The sequence below is a fragment of the Saccopteryx leptura genome, chromosome 5, assembly GCF_036850995.1.
Source record: "Saccopteryx leptura isolate mSacLep1 chromosome 5, mSacLep1_pri_phased_curated, whole genome shotgun sequence".
Taxonomy (NCBI): domain Eukaryota; kingdom Metazoa; phylum Chordata; class Mammalia; order Chiroptera; family Emballonuridae; genus Saccopteryx; species Saccopteryx leptura.
Window position 1 is genome coordinate 171628447 of NC_089507.1, and position 21232 is coordinate 171649678.

The 21232-nt window shown below is 55.0% G+C and overlaps 1 protein-coding gene across 1 annotated transcript in view; it reads left to right on the forward strand.

Moving 5' to 3' along the window:
- TTYH2 (tweety family member 2) overlaps positions 1 to 17469 on the forward strand; it is a 32688-nt gene extending 15219 nt beyond the window's left edge. Inside the window, exons 4-14 of the mRNA XM_066386787.1 lie at positions 537 to 757; positions 4082 to 4177; positions 4690 to 4762; positions 8103 to 8172; positions 8400 to 8455; positions 8991 to 9083; positions 9315 to 9407; positions 11044 to 11186; positions 11852 to 12037; positions 12498 to 12576; positions 15547 to 17469. Of these exons, the coding sequence (XP_066242884.1) occupies positions 537 to 757; positions 4082 to 4177; positions 4690 to 4762; positions 8103 to 8172; positions 8400 to 8455; positions 8991 to 9083; positions 9315 to 9407; positions 11044 to 11186; positions 11852 to 12037; positions 12498 to 12576; positions 15547 to 15627 (1191 nt within the window). The 3' untranslated portion in view covers positions 15628 to 17469. The remainder of the gene's footprint in view (positions 1 to 536; positions 758 to 4081; positions 4178 to 4689; positions 4763 to 8102; positions 8173 to 8399; positions 8456 to 8990; positions 9084 to 9314; positions 9408 to 11043; positions 11187 to 11851; positions 12038 to 12497; positions 12577 to 15546) is intronic.
- The last annotated feature ends 3763 nt before the right edge of the window (positions 17470 to 21232 follow it).

The window sequence follows — 21232 nt, forward strand, 5'->3', positions numbered from 1 at the left end:
CCTTCAAAGTTCCATTGTCTGCCTTCACTCAGGAGGGCTCAGGAGCCTCCAGCCGTTGCTAGCTGGACAATAGGCCTCTCTCCTGTGGGCCATTTCACAGTCCTGTGGAACAAAAGGTCAGGTAGCAACAGAGGAGCTCTTTGGCTTAAACATTTTTATTCCAAACTTTAAAAACGAATTCATAATCCACAGGGTTTGAAGTTTTAAGAGAATCTGCATGGCATAAGTATTGCTTTGTTTCCCCATCTGAGTCTCTTTAGAGTTAAGGTGCTGGATCTTAGAGCCCAGGTCCTGGTTCAGGCCAGATCTGGACCTGTCCCCTGAAGGGAGGGACCCTGTCTTCCTTCCTCCTCTCAGGCAGCACATCCCTGAGCCCTTCAGGGCTGGGGTCCGTGCGTGTGAGGTGCACTCACTCAGGCCCAAGCAGCCGTCCTCTGCTACTCACAGACCTTCCCCACAGCCACAGTCAAGAGCTAGGCCTCTCTCTGGCAACCTCCCACCCCAGGGCCAGGTTCCCAACCCCAGCCTTTCCCTAGGTGTCCAGAACCACCCAGAAGATGAAGGTGGACCTAGAGCAGCACTTGGCCCGGCTTAGTGAGATCTTTGCCGCCCGGGGCGATTACCTCCAGACTCTGAAGTTCGTACAGCAGATGGCCAGCAGCATCATTGCCCAGCTGTCAGGGGTGCCTGTGTGGAGGGAGGTCACAGCCGAGCTGACCGAGCTGGCTGACCGGACTGGCTACGTGGAGTACTACAGGTGAGGGGCCAATGGGGGCAGAGTGGGGCCAGCAGCGCTGTGTTGGCTTCCTTGATCCAAGCCTACGTCTTGGGGCCCAGGCAGGGAAGTGCCACCAGAAGTTCTTAATAAGCCATCAACTGAAATCAGAGAACACGAGAGCTTGCAGGGCTGAAGGGTGAGCAGGCAGAACAGCCTCCTGATACAGGCAGGTGCCCAGGCCAGAGAGGGCAGAGCTGTGGCAGATGCCCAGCACTGGGCCTAGCCATGGCCTCCGGCATACAGCATGGGGCTCCCTGAGGGCCAGCGTTCTCCCTGGCTGGTGCCGGCTCAAGTGCAAGTGGTTTAGAGGGTCCTCACCTGCCAAGGTTTATGAGATAGGGTGCCTGCACCTACAGACTCAGCCACAGGGGTGCAGGCGTCAGGGAGATGTGGCCTCTGCCTGCAAAGAGCCTCCCCTTGATGGCACTTTCTCAGTAAGCCCAGCGGTACCCCCAGCCTGAGTGCTGGGCCTGGGGGGCACGACGCCCACCTCTGCCATACTCGGGTGTGCAAACTCATACATACCTATGCCATCTGTTCTTGGCGGGCTGTTTATGTCTCTCCTGCCTCCCCATTCCTCAGACCCCATCCCAGGGGAAGACACTGGACACAGGTCAGCTGGCCAAAGACCAGCCACCCTCGCCCCATGTGCAGCGCTCAGTGCAGGTCACTGGGGAGAGCCCAGGGGGGAGGCAGCAGTCGCCTGGCTGAATGTGGGCGCACACTCATGAAGTGCACGTCACTGCACCCAGGGCCTAGCGTGGAGAAGACGTGAGTGTGGAACGGAAAAATGAATCCTGACCAACAAGTATCAGCCCTTTGGACTACCCTCCACCTACCCACCCAATTTGTTGGTTCCTTTTAAAACCATTTGCAAAGGTCAGAGCCTTTACCCAGGCATTGCACAATTTACTCTGGTTTACTGGATTCATTTCCCCTTTGTGAGAAAGTCCCACCCCAGGCTGAATCAAGTCTGGAGAAGATGTCCCTGGTGGCCTCTGGCCAGAGACCTCCCTGCCCCGGGCTTCTGCTTCCCCAGGGTAGGTGATGGCAGGGCCCCGACCAGGGAAAGCACTCGGAGCCCAGGCTCTGCATAGCGCTCCCCGTCCCTCCCCTCTGTGGCCAGCCAGCCCCTGCACTTCCAGGATGTCCTGGACGCCTGGGCTGAAAGGGACCTTGGTTCGGCTTCCCACCCGATGGGCACTCGTTTGCAGCAGTGTCTTGTTCCCAGGTGACAGAAAGAAACTGCTAGCTCTAAGGACTGGCTGTGACCTGGGGTCACCGAATGTATTAGCTGCATCTGTTTAGTCCTTTGACATAAGGGCCATTCAGTGCCTCAGCCTTCACAGTCTTTTTGTCATGAGGGGTTGAGGGGGATAGAATGTGGAGTCCATTTTGACCCTGTCATTCTCTGAGTGGACCTGACAGGACCATGTACTCTTAAATGCCAAATGTGGCCATTTTGACAAAGACAAGGATGAAATAGGTCAGAATTTATACATCAAAAGGAGCTTATTTTTAAGGTGATTTCATTAAAACTGGGAGGAGAGGGTGACGCCAACGGCCCAGAAGCTCTTTCAGTCTTCAAATGCCCACCCACACCTCCTATCCCATGTGCAGGTCAGGGAGCACAGGTCTGCAAGGTCAGCACCTGGGGATCCTGAGCACTGACAGTGATCTCTCTGGTCCTCTCTGCTGTCTGCTGCTGCCTCTCTCACCTGGGCTGCTCTAGAGCAAGGCTGTGCTGACCCCTGAGCTGACCAGCCCTAGGGGCCGGGGCTCCTCCAGGCAGTGTCCCCAGCTCTGCTTTCCAGGTGGCTGTAGAGCAGTGGCAGTCAACCTGGTCCTTACCGCCCACTAGTGGGCGTTCCAGCTTTCATGGTGGGTGGTAGCGGAGCAACCCAAGTATCAATAAAAAGATAGATTTAACTATAGTAAGTTGTTTCATAAAGATTTATTCTGCCAAACTTAGCGAGAATCCGACATAAAGTACTTGGTAAGTAATTATTATTCTATGCTTCAACTTGCTGTAACTCTGCTTTATAAATTTTTTAAAGTAAAGTTACTTCTTCCCTACTTTATAAATCACCATTACTGTGGAGCCGGTGGGCGGTTAGAAAATTTTACTACTAACAGAGATACAAAAGTGGGCGGTAGGTATAAAAAGGTTGACTACCCCTGCTCTAGAGCATAGTCTTCCGGCTAGGCAAGTATTTTTTTTAGCACTTGTATTGGAGGGGCTGAGTATTGGAGGGGATAAAAAGCCTGAACAGACTACCCTCTTGGAGAGGATTCTTGCAACAGAATGAGTGAGATAGCGAAGGTCAGGTATGGAAGGGGCGGCAGGTGTGAGGGCCGGAGCGGCGTCTTGGCGAGCCAAGTTCTTGCTTGAAAGTACACCCCCAGGTCATCACCCAGCTCCTCTGGTAAAATGCATCTGCCTTGCAGAGCTGTTTCCAGGAACCCCTTGCAATACAAGGTGTGGCTGCAGAAAGAGGCGCGTTGAAACACATTTTGGAAAATGAGTTTGAAGCAATCCTAACTCAATTTCCTGCTGATGGGGAGAGGAGTAACAAGAAACCTTTGGTTTGAAACATGAAGCCAGGATTCTGAGAGGGGCCTGGTGGCTGGCCTCTTACAGGAGGGCTGGAAGTTGTGCAGAGTTGGGGTCCTGGGCCAAGCTCCCCTGCTGCAGGCCTGTTTTCCAATCTGTGAATGGGATCCTAGCACCAGGTGGTTCCCAGAGTCCTTCCTGCTCTGACCCTGAGTCTCAGGAAACTGGCTCCTTGGTGGCCTCCTCCCAGAGAGGGATGGGCTTGGCACTTTCCTCAGAGCCCCCAGCTTTGTTCCTGGGAGCTGCAGGGGCCTCCAGTGGGTCCTCTGCTCTGTGCAGGGGTTGAGGGTGTTGATCAGGCTCTTTGGGGGCTCCACTCACAAAGGTGAAAGGACCTCACTTGGGTGCTGAGTGGCCTCCAGCGTGCTCCCTCCCCCAGGAACGCCTTTGTCACAGTCTTCTAGCGCCACCCCACTTCCCACCCATACTCCAGGCCCTGTTGCCCTCTTTGTGGCATCAGTGAGGCAGAAAACCACTGCTGGTGAGGAGGGGTCACCGAATGTATTGGCTTCTGCATCGAGAAAAGTGCTGACTTTCCCTTTGGGGACTGGGAGAGGTCCCTCTCTGCCCCATATCCCCGCTCTGGGCATGTCATAACACTGCCGTGGGCCTGCGGGCCACCGCGCAGTCCTCCCTGGTGTGGGGGGGGTTGTCCTGCTCCCTCTTAACCATCCCTCACCTCCACCCAGGTGGCTTTCCTACCTCCTGCTCTTCATCCTGGACCTGGTCATCTGCCTCCTCGCCTGCCTGGGCCTGGCTAAGCGCTCCAGGTGTCTCCTGGCCTTGTGAGTAGCCCTGCCTGCGGGGTGGGATAAAGATCTGGGCAGCATGTGGGGAGGGGGTGCCACCACTGGAGAGAGGGGAGGGCCTGGCCAGGCTCCACGGGTGTGGTGGGGACAACAGCCTGAAGCCCCCTCTGTCCCTCCTCAGCACCCAGCCAAGGGGGCACAGCAGCCACCATCCAAGCAAGGACTGGGCTTTCCTCCATGTGTCCCCTCCCTCCTGGGCCTGCCCAAGCGTTAGCGCCTCCCGCCATCTTTACCCAGGACCTCCTCCTCAGCTAGTGCCCTCACAGCTGTCGCTCCAGCCCAGGGACCTGTGCCAGGAGTGGGGTTCCACCTCCCTGTCCCAGCAGTCAGCAGGGCCGATGTTAGGGCAGGGGGCGAGGCTCAGGGGCCAGGGAGGGCAAGTTCATGCTGAGAGGAAGGGTGCTGAAGTTGGAGGGGCCACAGCCGTCATGGGGTCCCCTGCCTGCCAGCCTTTGCCTGGGTTCCACCCGTGATGGCCTCTCTCCTAGGATGCTGTGCTGTGGGCTGGTGGCCCTGCTCCTCAGCTGGACCTCCCTGGCCGTGGACACCGCTGCAGCCGTGGTGAGTGGGGGCGGGGGCTGGTCTGAGGGGAGTGGCACATTGTGTGTCCTGTCCCGTCTAGAGCCCCGGGGCAGGGTCAGTTTCCAGTCTCAGTGGCTAACCTAGAATCCCAGAATCTCAGTACTGAAGGGGTGTGGATCTTTCGCACCAGCCCCCTCGCCCTCCACAGGGGGACACAGGCCCAGAGAAAGGAAGAGGCTTCCCCAAGATCACAAAGCATTTAGGGCCAGAGCCAAGATTAGACATCTGAAGCCTATCCCTTGGCCGCTCCACTGGCCCCTCCCAGCCACCTGCTTACAGCTTGTAAGGACATGCATGGATGACCTCTGGGTGTGAAGACGTAACCAGGTCCATGGGAGTGGGCGGGTCTGGCCCTCAGGCTGAGGGGCCCTTTGGCTTCAGCAGCCCTTGGGCACTGGGAATGTGGGACGTGGCATTCGGCTTGCCTCCACTCCCTTGCCCTTGGACTCACACGGTCTGACACGCAGTGATGCATGCTTATGGATGTGGTGCCTCAGACTGTTAAAAACAAAAACAAAAAAACACAAGATGCAGAGCGTCCTATGTAGGTGTACGTTCGCTGCTTGCATGACTCCATTCATTTGTTCATTCAGCTGTTGTTTGGCTCTGTAGCAGTGAGTTGTGCCAGGTGCAGGGGCGTGTTTGTTCTTGACTAAGTGGCAGCCTGCAGAAGAAAGACTTATGACAGATATTTGCAACCCCGTGTGAATTGATAACAGTGGAGGTGCACACCGTGTGTGTGTGTGTGTGTGTGTGTGTGTGAGAGAGAGAGAGAGAGAGAGAGAGAGAGAGAGAGAGAGGGAGAGAGAGAGAGAGAGAGGGAGAGGGAGAGGGAGAGAGAAGAGGGGCAGGATTTACCAGGAGAGGTCAGGGAACCCCTAGCTAATTCAAGGGCCACAGACTAGCCCTGTGACCTGCATCTGTTCTGACCTAGCTATGTGGAGATAAAAGAATGGGGCTCCTGCTGGAAGCCCTCTACCCAAACTCCTGCCTTGCCCCGTGACCTGGGGGCTGGCCAGGAGCTCTGGCCTCGGCCAGTTCTTCCAATAAGTGAATGGACCCTGGTGCTGCTTGGCTCGTTGCAGCTCCGGAAGGAAGAGCCGTGGGCAGCTTCTGTTTGGTTTTTTCTCCCAGCCATGCAGTGTCCACTTTGGGCAGGAGGGAGGACTGAAGAGGCATGAGCGTACGTCCCAAGGGCTGGGGCCGCTTCAGATACAGGGAAGGGCGAGTCGGGTGGTGCACATTGTGCTCAAAAGCATCCTGACGTCATCAGGAGCTGGGAGGGCCGTACACAGTCCGAGGAGCAGCTCTTGGCCTGAGCACCACCACAGCTGCCTGGCCCGCAGCCTCCTCGGGATGAGTGTAAGGGCCTGGTCTGTGTTGCTGGGGCCTCCCCCGCCCCTCCACGGCCTGCCTTCTGGAAGCAGCAGCTTTGCCCTCATAAGCCACACTTGGGAAGCCAGCCTTCTCCTGGCTCCTTCTTGCCAGGCTTCAGTGTCCGAGGAAACTAGAAGCCATTTAACCTCCCAGCTGGGTGCTCTGGAATGCAAGGGAGCCCAGAGAAAGGCCGTTTCCCTAATGGGTTAGTCAGGCCCCTGTGTGCCAGAGCCAGTGTGAATGAGCCTTTGATTGGACTGCAGACCCTGCTGTATTTCAATGGGAAGCGGGGTGAGGAGGAGCCGGGAGGGGCGGGAAGCAGGCGGCCAAAGGCTACTGTGGGCGGCTTTTGTGTGGCCTCCCTGCCCCTGCCCTCTGAGGCCTGGCATTTTTTTCAAAGCTGTGGGGTCAGAGGACTGACACTGCACCCCCCACCTTCCACCCCCTGCCTTTCCTGTCCCCCAGAAAGGACCTCCCTAGGGAGGGAAGGGACAGCCAGGGGCTTTGGCTGTGCAGCACGCTAACCGGAGGGAAGTGCCCTGGGAATCTGGGTGCCCCTTCCCAGAAGTGGACCCCTGGGACAGTCCCTGAGGCTCACCAGGCCTCGGCTTTCTCCTGTGTAAAATGGGGAGACTCGGCGCCCTTGCCTCAGAGGGTTGTTGGTGGGGTGAGATGGGTCGTTAAGCCATGGGAGACACGTAGTAAGTGTTCATAAACAGTAGCCACCGCTGGTTACCACACAGTTATTTTCAGGTCAGGGTCCCAGGCTGACTCCCTCAGACCATCATCACCTCTGCTCTCAGGAGCTGCCTGCTGGCTCAGCCACCAGCTGGCCTGGGCACTGGGTGGCTTCTCCACCTTCCCCACTGTGCCTGGTGCCCCTTCTCTCCCCACCCCATCTTGATCCCCATTGCGGGGGTAATGCACGGACGGCCTCGTCCTGGTTGACGGGAAAGGTGAGTGCTCGTGGAAGCGTTGAAGAGCAGGCCTGGCTGGAGGGGTAGAGGGGGGAGAAGGGGCCAGGAAGACCACATCCCTCATGGGGCCTCTGACTGGGCCTCTTGTCTCTCTTTGGGTCCCAAAGACCTTGGTGATTCAGACCAAGCTGGTGGTCTCACTTTCTCCCACCCCCTCTGTGGGCTGCCTCCCCGCGCTCTGCCCCTCCAGTGACAGGGCAGGGCTGCACGCAGGCCTGCCAGTGCTATGGCTCTGATTGCTAGTGATAAACCAGTCTGCTTGGTGGTGCGTGTTAGTGATTTATGTGTAGAGCAATTCTCCCGAGATCCTGAGCACATGGCTCTGTGTATGTATACAGATGTGGCTCTTTGGCAGCTCTGTATCTAGAGGGTCATGTTAGCCCTCAACCACCCCCGCTATACATCCATTTAGACCACAGGTGCCACAGTGCAGCTTGTCCCTGTGTCCTGTGCCTAGGACAGTGCATGCACCTTGTAGGTGTCAGTAAATATGGACTCCAGGGATGAGTGAGTGACGCTCCAGTGTGGCCCCCGAGACAGCCACTCCTGGAGGAGAATGGGGTACTGGCAAGTGTAGGGCCATGCGGAGGGGTCCCCTGGCCAGGAGCACACACTGGGGCAGGGGTGGCCCCGGGAACCGGTTAGAGGACCAGAGCTTACCCTGCTGCTTTGCAAAGTGGACGTCCCCTCTACCCAGTGCCCCACTGCACGCTGGCGGGACCCGGGAGGGCCTGGCTCAGTGGACGGTATTCTTGCTGCCACATCCCCGAGGCCCAGAGCTGCTCCCACTCAGCCCTGTAGGCCCTTGACGGGGCAGGACTCAAATGTGGGGAGGCTGGTTCCTGACTTCTTGCCCACCCGAGACTGACCCAAGGGGCCCAAGCAGCTGGGGCTGCAGGTCCGTGGCTCCACCCAGGGCCCTGGTGTGGTGACTCCCCCACCCTTCCTGTCTCTTCCTGGCTTAGGGCACCAGTGACTTCTGTGCAGCTCCTGACACCTTCATCCTGAACACCACAGAGAGCCAGCTCAGCACAGGTAACGGGCTCGCGGTTTCTGTCGTCAGAGTGCTCTGCCAGCCGCACTGCCTCCCCTGCCTGCGTCAGCTCTGTGGTCACCCAGGCTCTCCCAAACCCCACACTCCAGGCCCATCTGGACCCCGGCGCCATTTTTTAGAACTGCCTCCTCTCAGAGCTCAGGAGTAGCTTGGCCACTGAGACTGGATGAGGGTCACTTGTGAGCCTGATGTCGTCTTTGCCTTGCAGAGGTGACCCGTTACTACCTGTATTGCAGTCAGAGCGTGAGCAGCCCCTTCCAGCAGGTACAGCCCACCCAGCCCGTGCCCTGCCCACAGTCCCCTTGTCAGCGTGCTCCCTAGACCCCCAGCCCCAGCACTGGCGAGCAAGGTGGAGGGGGCGGGGCCTTGCCTCACTGTGGCCCTCTGAGGGGGCAGTGCTCTTGGTCAGCGCCGTCTAGATCAGTGTTTCTCATGCGTCAGTGTGTGTGACACTCGTGCAGACCCTGTGAAGTAGGTCTGGGGTGGGGCCCGAGAGTCAGCACCTCTCACAAGCTCCCTGGTGAGGCCAGTGCTGTGGTCCCAGGATCACACAAGAGGACCATGCAGCTCTCAAGAAGCCGGAGGGATGAGGGGAAGATTTCCTGTAAGCAGGAAGGGCCCCACTCAGGGGTGTGAGTGCCGAGTGCCGGTGCAGCAGGGGACAGGGCTGCAGGGGATCAAGCCCTGGGCAGCCCGGGGGGGGGGGGGGGGGCGGGGCGCCTGGGAAAGGACACCACGATGGGGCTGCGGTCTCTCCTGCCCTAGGCACTGACCGTCTTCCCGGTCTCTCCTGCCCTAGGCACTGACCGTCTTCCAGCGCTCGCTAACCACCATGCAGGTCCAGGTTGCGGGACTGCTGCAGTTTGCAGTGCCCCTCTTCCCCACGGCGGAGGTAAGACAGCCTCCCCCAGCGTCCACGCTGGAAGACGGGGAGCCCCAGGGCAAGACCTCAGAGAGCCAGGCTGTGCAGTGTTCCCTCTGTAGTCTGGCTTCTTCCTTTGGCTTTAAAGGCCGCTCTGCACCCGCTGAGGTTTTTGGTTTTATCCGCAAGCCCTGCCCACACCGCTCAGTCTCTGTCTCTCTGTCTGTCTGCATGTTAACCTCTTTCCCTCTCCTGCTTCAGAAAGACCTGCTCAGCGTCCAGCTCCTGTTAAACTCCTCAGAGTCCAGCCTTCACCAGCTGACCGCCATGTTGGACTGCCGAGGGCTACACAAGGTGCTGGGCTGGCCCTGGGGCGTGAGTGGGGGCTGGGGTCACCCCCGCTGGTCACATTGTCCCAGAGAAGCCAGGAGAGGCTGGAAGAGAGATGGCCTGGGCTCCCTGCAGGCCCGGGGATGGGAAGGAAGCTGGACTGCGGGAAGGTGGAGGAGGCGCCTGGCTGCCGGATCTCTCCGGTAGCTGAGACAGGAAGACTCGGAAAACACCAGGGGCCAGGTAGCAGGCCTGCATCGGGTTACCTCGAGAACACTAGGGACCCTAACCTACATGAGGGGACTGTTCCCCCTCTCACAGTCATTTGGTCAACCCACCCATCTCCCTGGGTTGCAAGTGGACGTCCCAATCTCATTGCCAGAGTCATTGCTCCAAAAATTGGAACTATCAGACACTAATGCGGGGAACAGGGAACACTGGGGGTATGTGAGCCTCCCCCCTCCCCCACCACACACACGAAGCAATAAGCCAATGCATGTCAGCAGATTTCACAGCCCATACAGATACAGAGCAAACAGTCGTGCTGAGGATCGTGGCTGCCGTTTAGCGAGTCCTGGATTCTGGGCTTAGCCTTTTTCCGTGCACTTTATATCTAACGTGGCATTTAATCCTCATAGTTATACTATGAAATATGTATCGTTTCATGGGAAATTTTATAGATAAGGAAAGTGAGTGTGTGTGTGTGTCCGTCTGTAACTTACTGAAGATTCCAGAATTGGCAAGTCAAGACCCTGGCAGTCTGACTTCAGAGCTGAGGACATGGGCATCACCGCTGCCTCGCCCCTCCACAGCTCATCCAGCCCCGCCTCCAGCGGCAGCTGGCAGCCACTGCACTCTCAAACACGCCCTGACCTTCGTCTGCTTCTCTCCTTCCAGCTTCCGCCATGGCCACGGCCCCGGCCTCCTCACTGGTCTCCCACTTTCTCTCACCCCCTCCCCACTCATGTCCTTCCATATACAGCAGCCAGAGCGGTTTAAATTACAAACAGATTGGCCTGACCTGTGGTGTCACAGTGGATAAAACATCAACTTGGAATGCTGAGATCCCTGGTTCAAACCCCGGGCTTGCCAGGTCAAAGCACAAACGGGAAGCAGCTACTACGAGTGATGCTTCCCGCTCTTCCCCACCCTCCTCTCTCTAAAATCAAGAAATAAAATCTTTAAAAATATAAATTCATCAAAAACAAATTGGATCACATTCCTTCCATCCCAAACCCTCCAGTGTCTTCCCATCATTCTGATAAAGTACAAATTCCTCGCCCGCCCTGTGAGGCCCGGCATGACCCAGCGCCACCTCAACCCATCTCCTGTTGGCCTTTCTCTTTCCTGACATGCCAGCTTGGCCTCAGAGTAAATGCCCTGTCTTCAGTCCCCTCGCCCCCCAGGTCCGCACAATCTGATCTGTCTTGTTCAGAGCTGACCCTCCTATGCAAGCACAGAGTAGGTATTCAGAGTGAGCCCAAGAAGTCCCATGGCAGTGGGCTCCAGAGCACGGACCCTTAGTGGCTGTACAAGGTCCTTGGGTTGTGGCAGGGAGGAGCTCCAGGTCCAGGCTGAGGAAGAGGGGCTTCCAGGGACAAGCTCAGACCTCTGGTTGTGCCCTACTCCCTTCTAACTGCATGTCCCTCCTCCTCCCCAGGACTACGTGGACGCCCTTACTGGAGTCTGCTATGATGGCATCGAGGGCTTGCTCTACCTTGGCCTCTTCTCTCTGCTGGCTGCCCTGGCCTTCTCCACCATGATCTGCACAGGGCCATGGGCCTGGAAGCACTTTACCACCAGGTGGGCTGCCTGGAGGGGGTTTCCTGGGGGAGCAGGTGGGAGGCTCTGCCCTCACTGAGCGAAGAGCTAATAACCTGAGATGGACAGGAGCAGCAGAGGCCTGGCATTCAGCCCCAACAGGCCGCCCGAGTTTCTGCAGAAGGTTCTCTGAGAGTCCAGACAGACCCCCCAGAAGGAGGTTCCCAGGAGGCAAGGACAGGGATGGTGACAGCGTCATGCCACAATCTGGCATCCCTTGCCATTCCTCTGTTCCTCCCTAGGGCTTTCCAGCAGAAATCAATGAGGAGAGCTTTTCACTGCTGGGAGGGGTCCCCCGGAATACCAGGAGGCATAGACTGTAGCACTCTTACCAGGGCACCTACCGTCTCAGTGAGGAGATAGGCAAGACGAGGTGGGAGACCAGACAAGAGGAAGCAGGTTAGGGAGTCAGTGTGCATGCAGCCAGCATGGTGGACTGCCTGGAGGAGGTGGATGTGAAGTTGGGAACAGGGTTGAGTGATATGTGGGAAGGCGGGCCTGGGAGCATGTTTTAGAGGAAATTCAAGGCTATGCCTGTGACCAGAAGTAGAATCCTGGGAGAAAAGATTGGGAAACAGGCCAGGACCCCATTGCCTTGGAGCCTCCCTTGCCCCTCATGGTCAACTATATCCTATGTGTCGCTCTAGGGACAGAGACTATGACGACATCGATGATGAGGACCCCTTCAACCCCCAAGCCCGGCGCATCGCCGCCCACAACCCCCCTCGGGGGCAGCTTCACAGTTTCTGCAGCTACAGCAGCGGCCTAGGCAGCCAGACCAGCCTGCAGCCCCCTGCCCAGACCATCTCCAATGCCCCCGTCTCGGAGTACATGTATGGCAGGGGGTCCCGGGGCCTCCCCTTGTACCGCGCAGCCCGAGGGGAGATAGGTCTGTGGGTTCAGAGAGCCCGGTGGGAAGGAAGGCATCAAAGGCCAGCCGAGGTCCCCTCACAGCATGCCTGGCAGGAAGGCCCCGGGAAGCATTTAGTCAGGTGACCCTGCACATGCACGTGTGCAGAGGGAGGAACCACCTGTGCCAGCCTGCAGGGCAGGTCTCAGGGCCACGAACCTGCATTTCTCCAGGCCACACTGCTCCTGGGCCCTGCTGCCCATTGGCTGCTTCGTCCCTGGGCCACCTAGAGTGTTCTTACCGCCCTGTTCACACCCCCTCTGTTCTGTCCATGCTCTTTCTCCATCCCCTGACTGCCACATGCACGCCCACTGGATCCTTCTGTGGGAACCTGGGGCCCTTCCCATGCCTGCCCTTTCTGAGCTCTCCTCTTGGCCCCACAGGAACCAAGCTGTGCTCTTCGGTGGGAACCCACGCTACGAGAACATGCCACTCATCGGAAGAGGCTCCCCTCCTCCCACGGTAACCTGGGCTCCTGCAAAAGGGGTGGGCAGACGAGCTCTTGAGCCAGGTGTCGGTCGGAGAAGGAGCTCCTGCCTTTACTCAGCTAGATGAGTGGATGAGGTGCCTCACCTGCCCCATCTGGGTAGTTTGGAAGGGACCATCCAGTTGGAAAATTAGGAGCACTGGAGACCCAAGTACATGGGTTCAATGACACAGGCCTGGGCGCTGAGGACCAGGACGCTCATGGGTGTCCAACAGGTGCTCTCAGTGAGAACCATAGTGCCGGACCCAGGGAAAGAGAGGCAGGACCCAGACCCAGTGAAGTGAATGATCTGCAGGAGGGGACACTCAGGGAAGCTGCTTGTAATAAGTACCCTGGAAGGAGGAACTGTCCCAGCTGCTCTGCAGGGCTCAAAGGGGTCCTATGGAGTAGACGGCATTGAGCCACACCTAGAGCAGTGGGTCTCACCCTGGGCGCTTATGCCCTCCAGGGGACATTTGGCCACGTCACTTGGCTTTTCTGGTTGTCACATCAGGGGCTAATTGCTGCTAGCATCTAATGACTGGGGGCCAGGATGCTGCTAAGCCGCCTGTAGCACACAGGATGGCCCCCACCACAAAGAATGACTGACCCAAGCGTCCGCCATGTTGTGGTTGAGAAACTGCTCTGACCTTGCCATTTTTGCCCAGCACGCCTCCCCCACTGTCCTTTTATAAACAGCAGAAGACTCACACTAAGCTCTTGTGCCCACAGTCCTGAGGCCGGAGACTGGGTGGGCGGAAGCCTGCGTTCCGAGTCAGCACCTTTTAAACCCCTGCCTGGCTTCTCTCTCTAACCGGAAGCCTCCTGTGTTCCTTTTCCTCGCTACCCACCAGCTGCCGTGGGCCCAGGAATGCAGATTGCTTTTAACATTAATCTGAGCACAACATAATTAGGGGAAGTTAGCCTCTGTGAAAAATAAATTACTCAAAGCAGCATGATGCCAAATAAAAACGACTTTTGGATTACCGTCTGTTTTGAAAGATCCAGGCTACTCTCGCTGCCATTAGCAGAGGTGATCAAGAACTGACCTTATTTGCAAGGCTCAAGGACAGAGTCAACCTTCCTCCCTAGAACTAAGACCTGCCCAGGAGCTCCAGTTGCTTTGGCAGAGTGGACGGCCCTGCCCCAGGGAAGAAACCCCCCACTCACCTTCCTACCATTGCTAGGGGCATGAGGAGACCCAGGAGCCCACAGCATGGAGGTGTGGACTTACCCCAGTACCCACCACACAGCTGGCCAGTCCCTGCCCTCCCTCTGCCCCTGCTCTAAATATTCATCAGTACTCAGTGCATTTGACATGTGGAAAAATCCCTCCCTCTGCCTGGTCCCTCTGGGACAGATGGGAGATTTCACTAAGGTGGGTGATGTCAAGCAAGACCATCGGAATGTATAGCCCCTTCCCTTGGCTAGCAATGTGCCTTCTCTTAGCTCTGTACCCCTGAATCCCTCCTGTCCTTCTGGCTCCATGTCCTAGACTTGATGGACAAAACAACCAGGACAGTTGTTAAAAAATACTAATCCTGAGACTTGGCCCCAGACTCGCCGAAACAGTCTCCAGGCACTCCTGGGAAGTGTGACAAGCTTCGCAGGTGGCTCTATCGCCATGCTAGTTTGGGCAGTACTGCTTCCAGGGAGAGTGTTTCACCCATGATCACACCCCAGAATCACCCGGAAGGCTTGTTACCACGCAGGCCGCTGGGCCCCCCATGCTTCTGATTCAGAAAACCGGGGGTGGGGCCCCGGGATTTGCGTTTGTAGCACGTTCCCAGGTACAGCTGAGGCTGCCAGTCTGGGGGCACACAGAACCCTGCACTGAGCACCGCTTCCTCACCCTCCACACAACTGACATTCTGAGCTCAGCCATTCTCTGTCACGTGTGCTGTCCTATTGGACTGCATCCCCAGCCTGTGCCCACCTGATGCCAATAGCACCCGCCCACTCCCTGGTTGTGACAACTGAAAATGCCTCTAGACATTACCAACTGTCCCTGGGGGGCAAAGTTGCCCCTGGTTGAGACCCACTGGGTTCAAGAGTCTCGTACCCCTTCCCCTCCTGCAAGCTGGAAGTATTTGTTCCCTCCCTGGTATGAGTGGGTTGGACCTGGCCCCCCAAACTTCCCTGGCGCCAGGAGATAGGGTCCTGCCAACCCTTGCTACTTGGAGTCAGTAGACAAGCAGCTTGTGGAGCTGGTCAGAAATGCAGACTCTCAGGTCCTGTGCTGGGAGGTATGATTGTAGCTGTAGCTGGCGTCTCCTCCGAGTAGTAGCTGGTGTCTGTTGAGCACTGAACTTCGTGTGAGGCCACGGCTGCACCGACTTGGCTGCACTCGGAGAAGCTTCCATACGCAGCCAAGTTTGAGAACCACACTGTGTTGGGGGTCTTGCCTGCTTTATGTCATTGTATCCTTTTGATGTGAGAGCCGAGTGCTCTCAGGTCCATTTTGCAGGTGGAAGAACTGAGGCTTGGAGGGATTGCAGAACCTCAGCCAAGGCCATGGGATAAGTAAGACACAGCTGGGATTAGAACCTAGCTCTCTGAGTCAGTGGGTCTGTGCCTTCAGCCTGCTCACTACTCAGGTTTCTAAAATGCACTAGTGCACCCTGACACTGTTCCTGGTGTCAGGGTGTGCACGGGAGTGGACGTGGCAGCCACAGCGGAGGGAGAGTGGCTGGCCATTGTGTGTACCGTGCATTTAAGCGGGGAGCCAGCTGTCCTGATAGCCGCATGCACGGAGCATCACCAGACAGGAAGCCTGCCCACGCCACTCTAGTGTCCCCAGTCCCCATGACGCCACGTCATTAGAACTTGGTGCCTGACCGCGGTGGCTGGCCCAGCTCTCTCCTCTGCAGAAATTCCCAGCATCTTTGCTAGTACAGTGTCCTGTTTAACTGGTAACATGATAAGAAAGACCCTGTCCTGACTGTCTCCTCTCTGCTGTCCCGCAGTACACTCCCAGCATGCGGGCCACCTACCTGTCCGTGGCAGATGAGCGCCTGAGGCACTACAGCAACGAGTTTCCAGCCTAACAAACGCTGTCAGAGGTTCCTGCCTCCTTGATCCGTTTTGGTTTGCAGTGAATTCACATGAAAGCTGTGTTTCTTCAATAGAAACCAAAGGCATCTGGAAACTGCTTGCAGAACTGCCAGACTGGGAGGCCCCGTTCCCACAGAGAAGCTTCCGAGATGCGGGTAGAATCAGCCTGGGCCTGGCTGAGCCTGACTGAGCCTGACCAAAGCTGCAGGCACGTGGAATAGCCTCAGCTTAGACCAGCCTGTCCCTCTTCCTGCACCAGAAATGTCCCCAGCTGCTTGGCTGTCCGAAGCTGGGTGCCTGGTTCAGCTCACCCCGACATCCCACCCTTGCCAGTTGGGGATTGGCAGTAAGGAGGGGCCAGGACAGGCTCGAGGGCCCATTGCCAGGACTGTGTGTCCTGCAAGCACAGCTAGAGGCCCGGATGACCACTGTCTCTGAGTGCCCTGTCTCCTCCTGGCTGCGTAGCATTTTCCTGCAGGTGAAGGTGGAGGAGCTGATCAGGGATGCTTTAAGGAAGGCGATGTCCCCTGTGAGACCAGAGACTGTCCAAATCAGTCTCCCAGGGCCTGGTGGGCTCTTCCTGGGCCAGGGAGGGAAGGTGTTGCTCTACACAGGAGGCTGGTGGCTCCAGGGCGGGAACCACTACCTCGCGCTGGGTGGGCTCCGCAGTGACACCCAGTGTGAGTGGGGGTGAAAGCCTGCCCGTTCCCTCCGCCCTTCTGCACCCCTCCGTCGCCTCGCCTCCGCTCCAGAACCGATGCCATGAGTTTGTTCACCGCAGATAGGGACGGTCTCAGGTATTAACAGACACTTTGAAAGCGACTTTAACTCTTTTTTTATTTTCCAGTATTTTAAATACTTTGATTATCCAAAGAGTCGAACCTCACAGCACATCCAGTTTTTACAATAGATTTGGGGCTCATTTCTTACACTTGACCTGTATCCTGTTCCGTTTTGGATTTTGTTGACACCAGCCAGTTCTTTAAGGCTCTGGAGGTGGGGAAAGGGGGTTTTAAACAAAATAAAGATCAACTGGACATCCTGTCCAAAGCTGCCGTTTGATGGGAAGGTGGGTTCATCCCAATTGAGGGAGGCCCTTTAAGGGAGGAAGGAAGGGCAAACAGCATGAACAGTCCTGTCCAGGGGAATGGCCGAGTGTCCAGGCCAGCTTCCCCTCCCTTTTGTCTTCAGGTAAGCTTGTCAGTAAAGGTTTTAGCAAAGCTGGACGACTGTGTTTTGATAGGAAGTAGGCGTCTTCCCTAGTTCTTCCAGCCACCCTGTCCCGACGCCGTTGTCCGACATCTCTGCTGTACCTGCTGGTTAACCAGGAGAAAATAGTGACCCCCCGTTCTGCCCGCTGAGGAGCCAGTGTTAGGGTCTTCCGTGCTGCCAGCCTCCTGCTATTTCAGAGTACCCAGCACTGAAGACCCCACATGCCAGAGCAGGGACATGGTGTGGCACGGTTTGCGACAAGCACTCCACTTTCATTTTGGAAGAGCCACCCTCTCATCAAAACACTGACAGCAGGGTAGTTCTCGGACCCCAGCCCAGCCCCCAAGATGGAATGGGGCCACAAAGCAGCCAGGACTTTCCCCTGCACTAACCTGTAGGAGACGAACTGAGTACCATAGACACGCCTCCATCTGGCCACTCCGTACTGCGGCCTCAGGCTCCTGCTTAATGTTTCATTGTTGGCGACTGAGAGTTGTTTTTAATGCATGTAAACTAAACTAGAACCCTTGGGTGCTTCCCAAAGGAGCCGGGAGGACACAAGTCTGCTTGGTATGTGTGCGCCCACACCTGGGGGACAGATAAACCACTTGTACTAAAATGTACACTCCATGTCTAACTTCCTTGGCTGCTGGAATACGGAGGAGACTGAAGGGTCCCTGTTGGCTGAGTGATGTGGTGGGAAGGCCTCAAGTCAGGTCTGAGTAGCAATATCAGTGCAGGGATTGGAAGATGGGTTGTTGAATGAATGCCACAGGGCCTCTCGTCTGGTCCCTAGCTGTTCTACACATACCTTGTTTCTGCCCTAGTCTCTCTCCAAAGGTCCTTGTAAAGGTCATTGCTCTTAAATTTTTTTTTTTTTTTTTTTAGATTTTGTTTACTCATTTTTAGAGAGAGAGGAGAGAAAGAGGGGGGGGGGGAGGAGCAGAAAGCATCAACTCCCATATGTGCCTTGACCAGGTAATCCCAGGGTTTTGAACCGGCGACCTCAGCGTCCCAGGTCGACGCTTTATCCACTGCGCCACCACAGGTCAGGCTAAAGGTCATTGCTCTTAATGTTGCTAATAATAAGTGGCATTCATTGAACACCTGCAATGTACCAGGGACTGTCCCAAGTATTTATGTTAATTTTTATATGTTAATTTTTCATCAAATCTCACAATAACCCTATGGGGTCACTCATTTTGCAAACAAGCTAACAGGCACAGAGAGGGTAACTTGGAGCCAGAGCCAGAACCCAGAGTGTCAACCCAGAACCCCCAGTGGGGCGCCTCTGCCACGCTGTGAGTTTGGGGTGGTGGTCATATGGCGGACACTCCCCCACCTTTGCCATGGGTCTTGACTGCTCTCTCATCCTAAACATTGCACCTCTCCGGCAAGGGCACTGAGACGCACTGCACCCTTCATGCTTTCTTTGCAGAGTCCCCTCTGTCTGATGAACAGACTCCAGCTCTCCACCCAGGGCCCCAAATTCTTGGTTGCTCTTCTGGGTAACAGCTGTGTTCCCTTAACTGGCTACATTTCAAGGAGCTTCCTGAAGGGAGCAGCTTGTGTATCCTTTGAGAGCATCTGAGGTGAGTGCAGAGGGCTCAGTGCAACTCAGAACTGGGACATCCTTTGAGTGGAAATGTTTTCCCCACCCCATCTAGCAGAATAGCCTTCTTTTGCTCTAACCACAGGATACCAAGGGCAGTGGGGAAAAGTCTTGGAGCAATTATCTCGGCCTGCATCACTCTCTCACCCAAGGGAAGGGGTGGGGTGGGTAGGCCTCTCTCTGCCTGCCAGCCTGCCGGCCTCACCATCCCCAAACATCTCTGAACAGTCCTGACTCCAGCCCCAGGAACCTGTTCCCAAAGAGGAAGAGGAATGAGTTTCAACATGGCCCCCTGTATGTGGAGCCTTTGCTGGGAACAGGCGTGTGGCTGAGTCTGTCATTCAGGGCCCACTTACCTACATGGGGCAGCCCTGGAGCAGAGGGGTCCCTTCTCCCAAGCTGACTCATCTGCAGTCCTGAGCCATGCTCTGCTGTGCTTTCTCCTTCAAAGCTTCGCAGTCTCGTATCTCTTTACAGGGAGAGAGAGACCTGAAAGAAGGACGCTGAACAGCCAAAGCAACCTTGTAAAAGAGCGAAGTTATAGAACTTAGCTACTGATTTCAAATTCTCTACTACAAAGCTGCAGTAATCAAAGGGCGGTGATGCTGGCATAAAGTCACACATATTGACCAGTGGGGGAAAAAATAGAATGCAGAAATAAACCTTTAGCTATATGGTCAAATGAGTTTCAACAGGGGGCCAAAACCTTTGCAACAAATGGTGCTAGGAAAATTGTGCATACATTGGCAAAAATTTTAAACTGGATGCTTACCTAACAGCATATAGAAAAATTAACTCAAAATGGATCAAAGACCTGGATGTAAGACCTAAAACATAAAACTCTGAAACAAAAACACAAAAACCAAAGGACAGAATCTTTAAAGCATTGGATTTGGCAATGACTTCTTGGATGTGACCCCAAAGGCATAGGCATCAAAAGAAAAATAAATTGGACTTCATGAAAATTTAAAATAGTTGTGCATCAGAAGACACTGTCAACAGACTAAAAAGCAACCCACAAAATGGGAGAAAATATTTGTAAATCCTATGTCTGATAACGCATTGACATTCAGAATATACAGAAAACTCAAATATTAAAAAAAATCAAAAACCGGCAAAGGATTTGAATAGCTATTTCTCCAAAGAAGCTGTACAAATGGCCAACAAGCATATGAAAATATCGCTAATCTTTGGGGAAATTTGAATCAAAATTTGAGGAGATGCCACCACACATCCATTAGTGGCTACTACAAAAAAAAAGAAATTAACAAGTGTTGGCGAGGATAGGACAAATTGGAACCCTTGTGCACTGTTGGTGGGAATGTAAGATGGCACTGCTGTTATGAAAAACAATGTTGATTTTTCAAAAAATTAAAAAATAGTAAGTTTTATTAAGTAAAAAAAATACCATATGAGCCAGTAATTCCACTTCACAGAATAATTGTAAGCAGGTCTGGAAGAGATACTTGGACACCTATGTTCACAGAAGCATTGTTCACGGGAGTGAAAGGTGGGAGCAGCCTAAGTGTCCATCGATGGGTGGATGGATAAAACAAAATGCGGTGTATCCATACAATAGGATACCATTCAGTCTCAAGAAGAAAATCCTGACAAATGCTACAGCATCAATAAACCTTAAAAACATTGTGCTCAATGACATTAGCCAGTCACAAAAAGACAGACTGCATGATTCCACTATTATGAGGTACATAGAGTAGTCAAAATCATAGAGACAGAGAGTAAGATTGTGCAGTTCAGGAGCCGAGGGAAGAGGAATGGAGGGGCCATTGTTTAATGGATATACAGTTTCAGTTTTGCAAGATGAAAAGAGTTCTAAAAATGGATGCTGGTGATGGTTGCACAACAATGTGAATGTACTTAATACCACTGAACGGTACACTTGAAAATAGTTAAGATGGTAAATTTTGTGTTATGTGCATATACCACCAAAAAAAACAAACAAACCAGGAAGAAACAGAGGGTGGACAGCACACAAAGCCGGTTCAGTGGGACTTTGAGGGGCTTCTTTAACCGGCCCCCCATAACCCACCTCAGCACCCACCCCAAGGTGCTCAGAGAAGCTGGCAGATGGCGGGCGCCAAAGGAACAGTGGTGGCAGCAGTAACTTAGGAGTTAGCATGGTTGGGCAAAGTGCCATCTTGTTGGGAATTTTGTTGCCCCACCCAGTTCAAGGAAGGTGGGTAGTGGTGAGAGGCACACATGGAGAGGTGGGGAGCCAGGGTGGGGGGTGAGGAGGGGAAGTGTTGCTTTCTTCTTGTACTTTCACAGTTCCAAAAAACAGCCTGGGAAGCTGTCCAGGTGCCTTAGCCAGCCTCTAGGGACCCCCCACAAACTGGCTCCAGCTGATCTTTGCAAACTCCTCTCATTCCCCCCCACCTGGACTGTCAGCTCCAGCCAGACTGATGCACCCTTTGTCCCCCAAAATGCCTTCCTTCCACGACAACCACTCCTCCCTTGCTCACACCATGGCCCCCTGTCCCCAATCTGGAATGTTGTCTTTTCCCCTGCAACTCACAACCACTTTTCAAGGCCCACTTCCAGCCCCAAATCCCAATGACACATCCCTTGTCTGCCCCCGCCCAGATCTCTAGCACCTAACCCTGAATTCAGGTTAGCCTGATCTCTAGTGGTAGGAGCGGGCATTGGTCATATGCCAAGTCTGCCATCAGTATGGGGCTGGGCACGCTGCCGCATGTCTCACTTGATCCTCCTAATTAACCTAAATAACTACTGTCCCCCCACTTTGCAGAAAA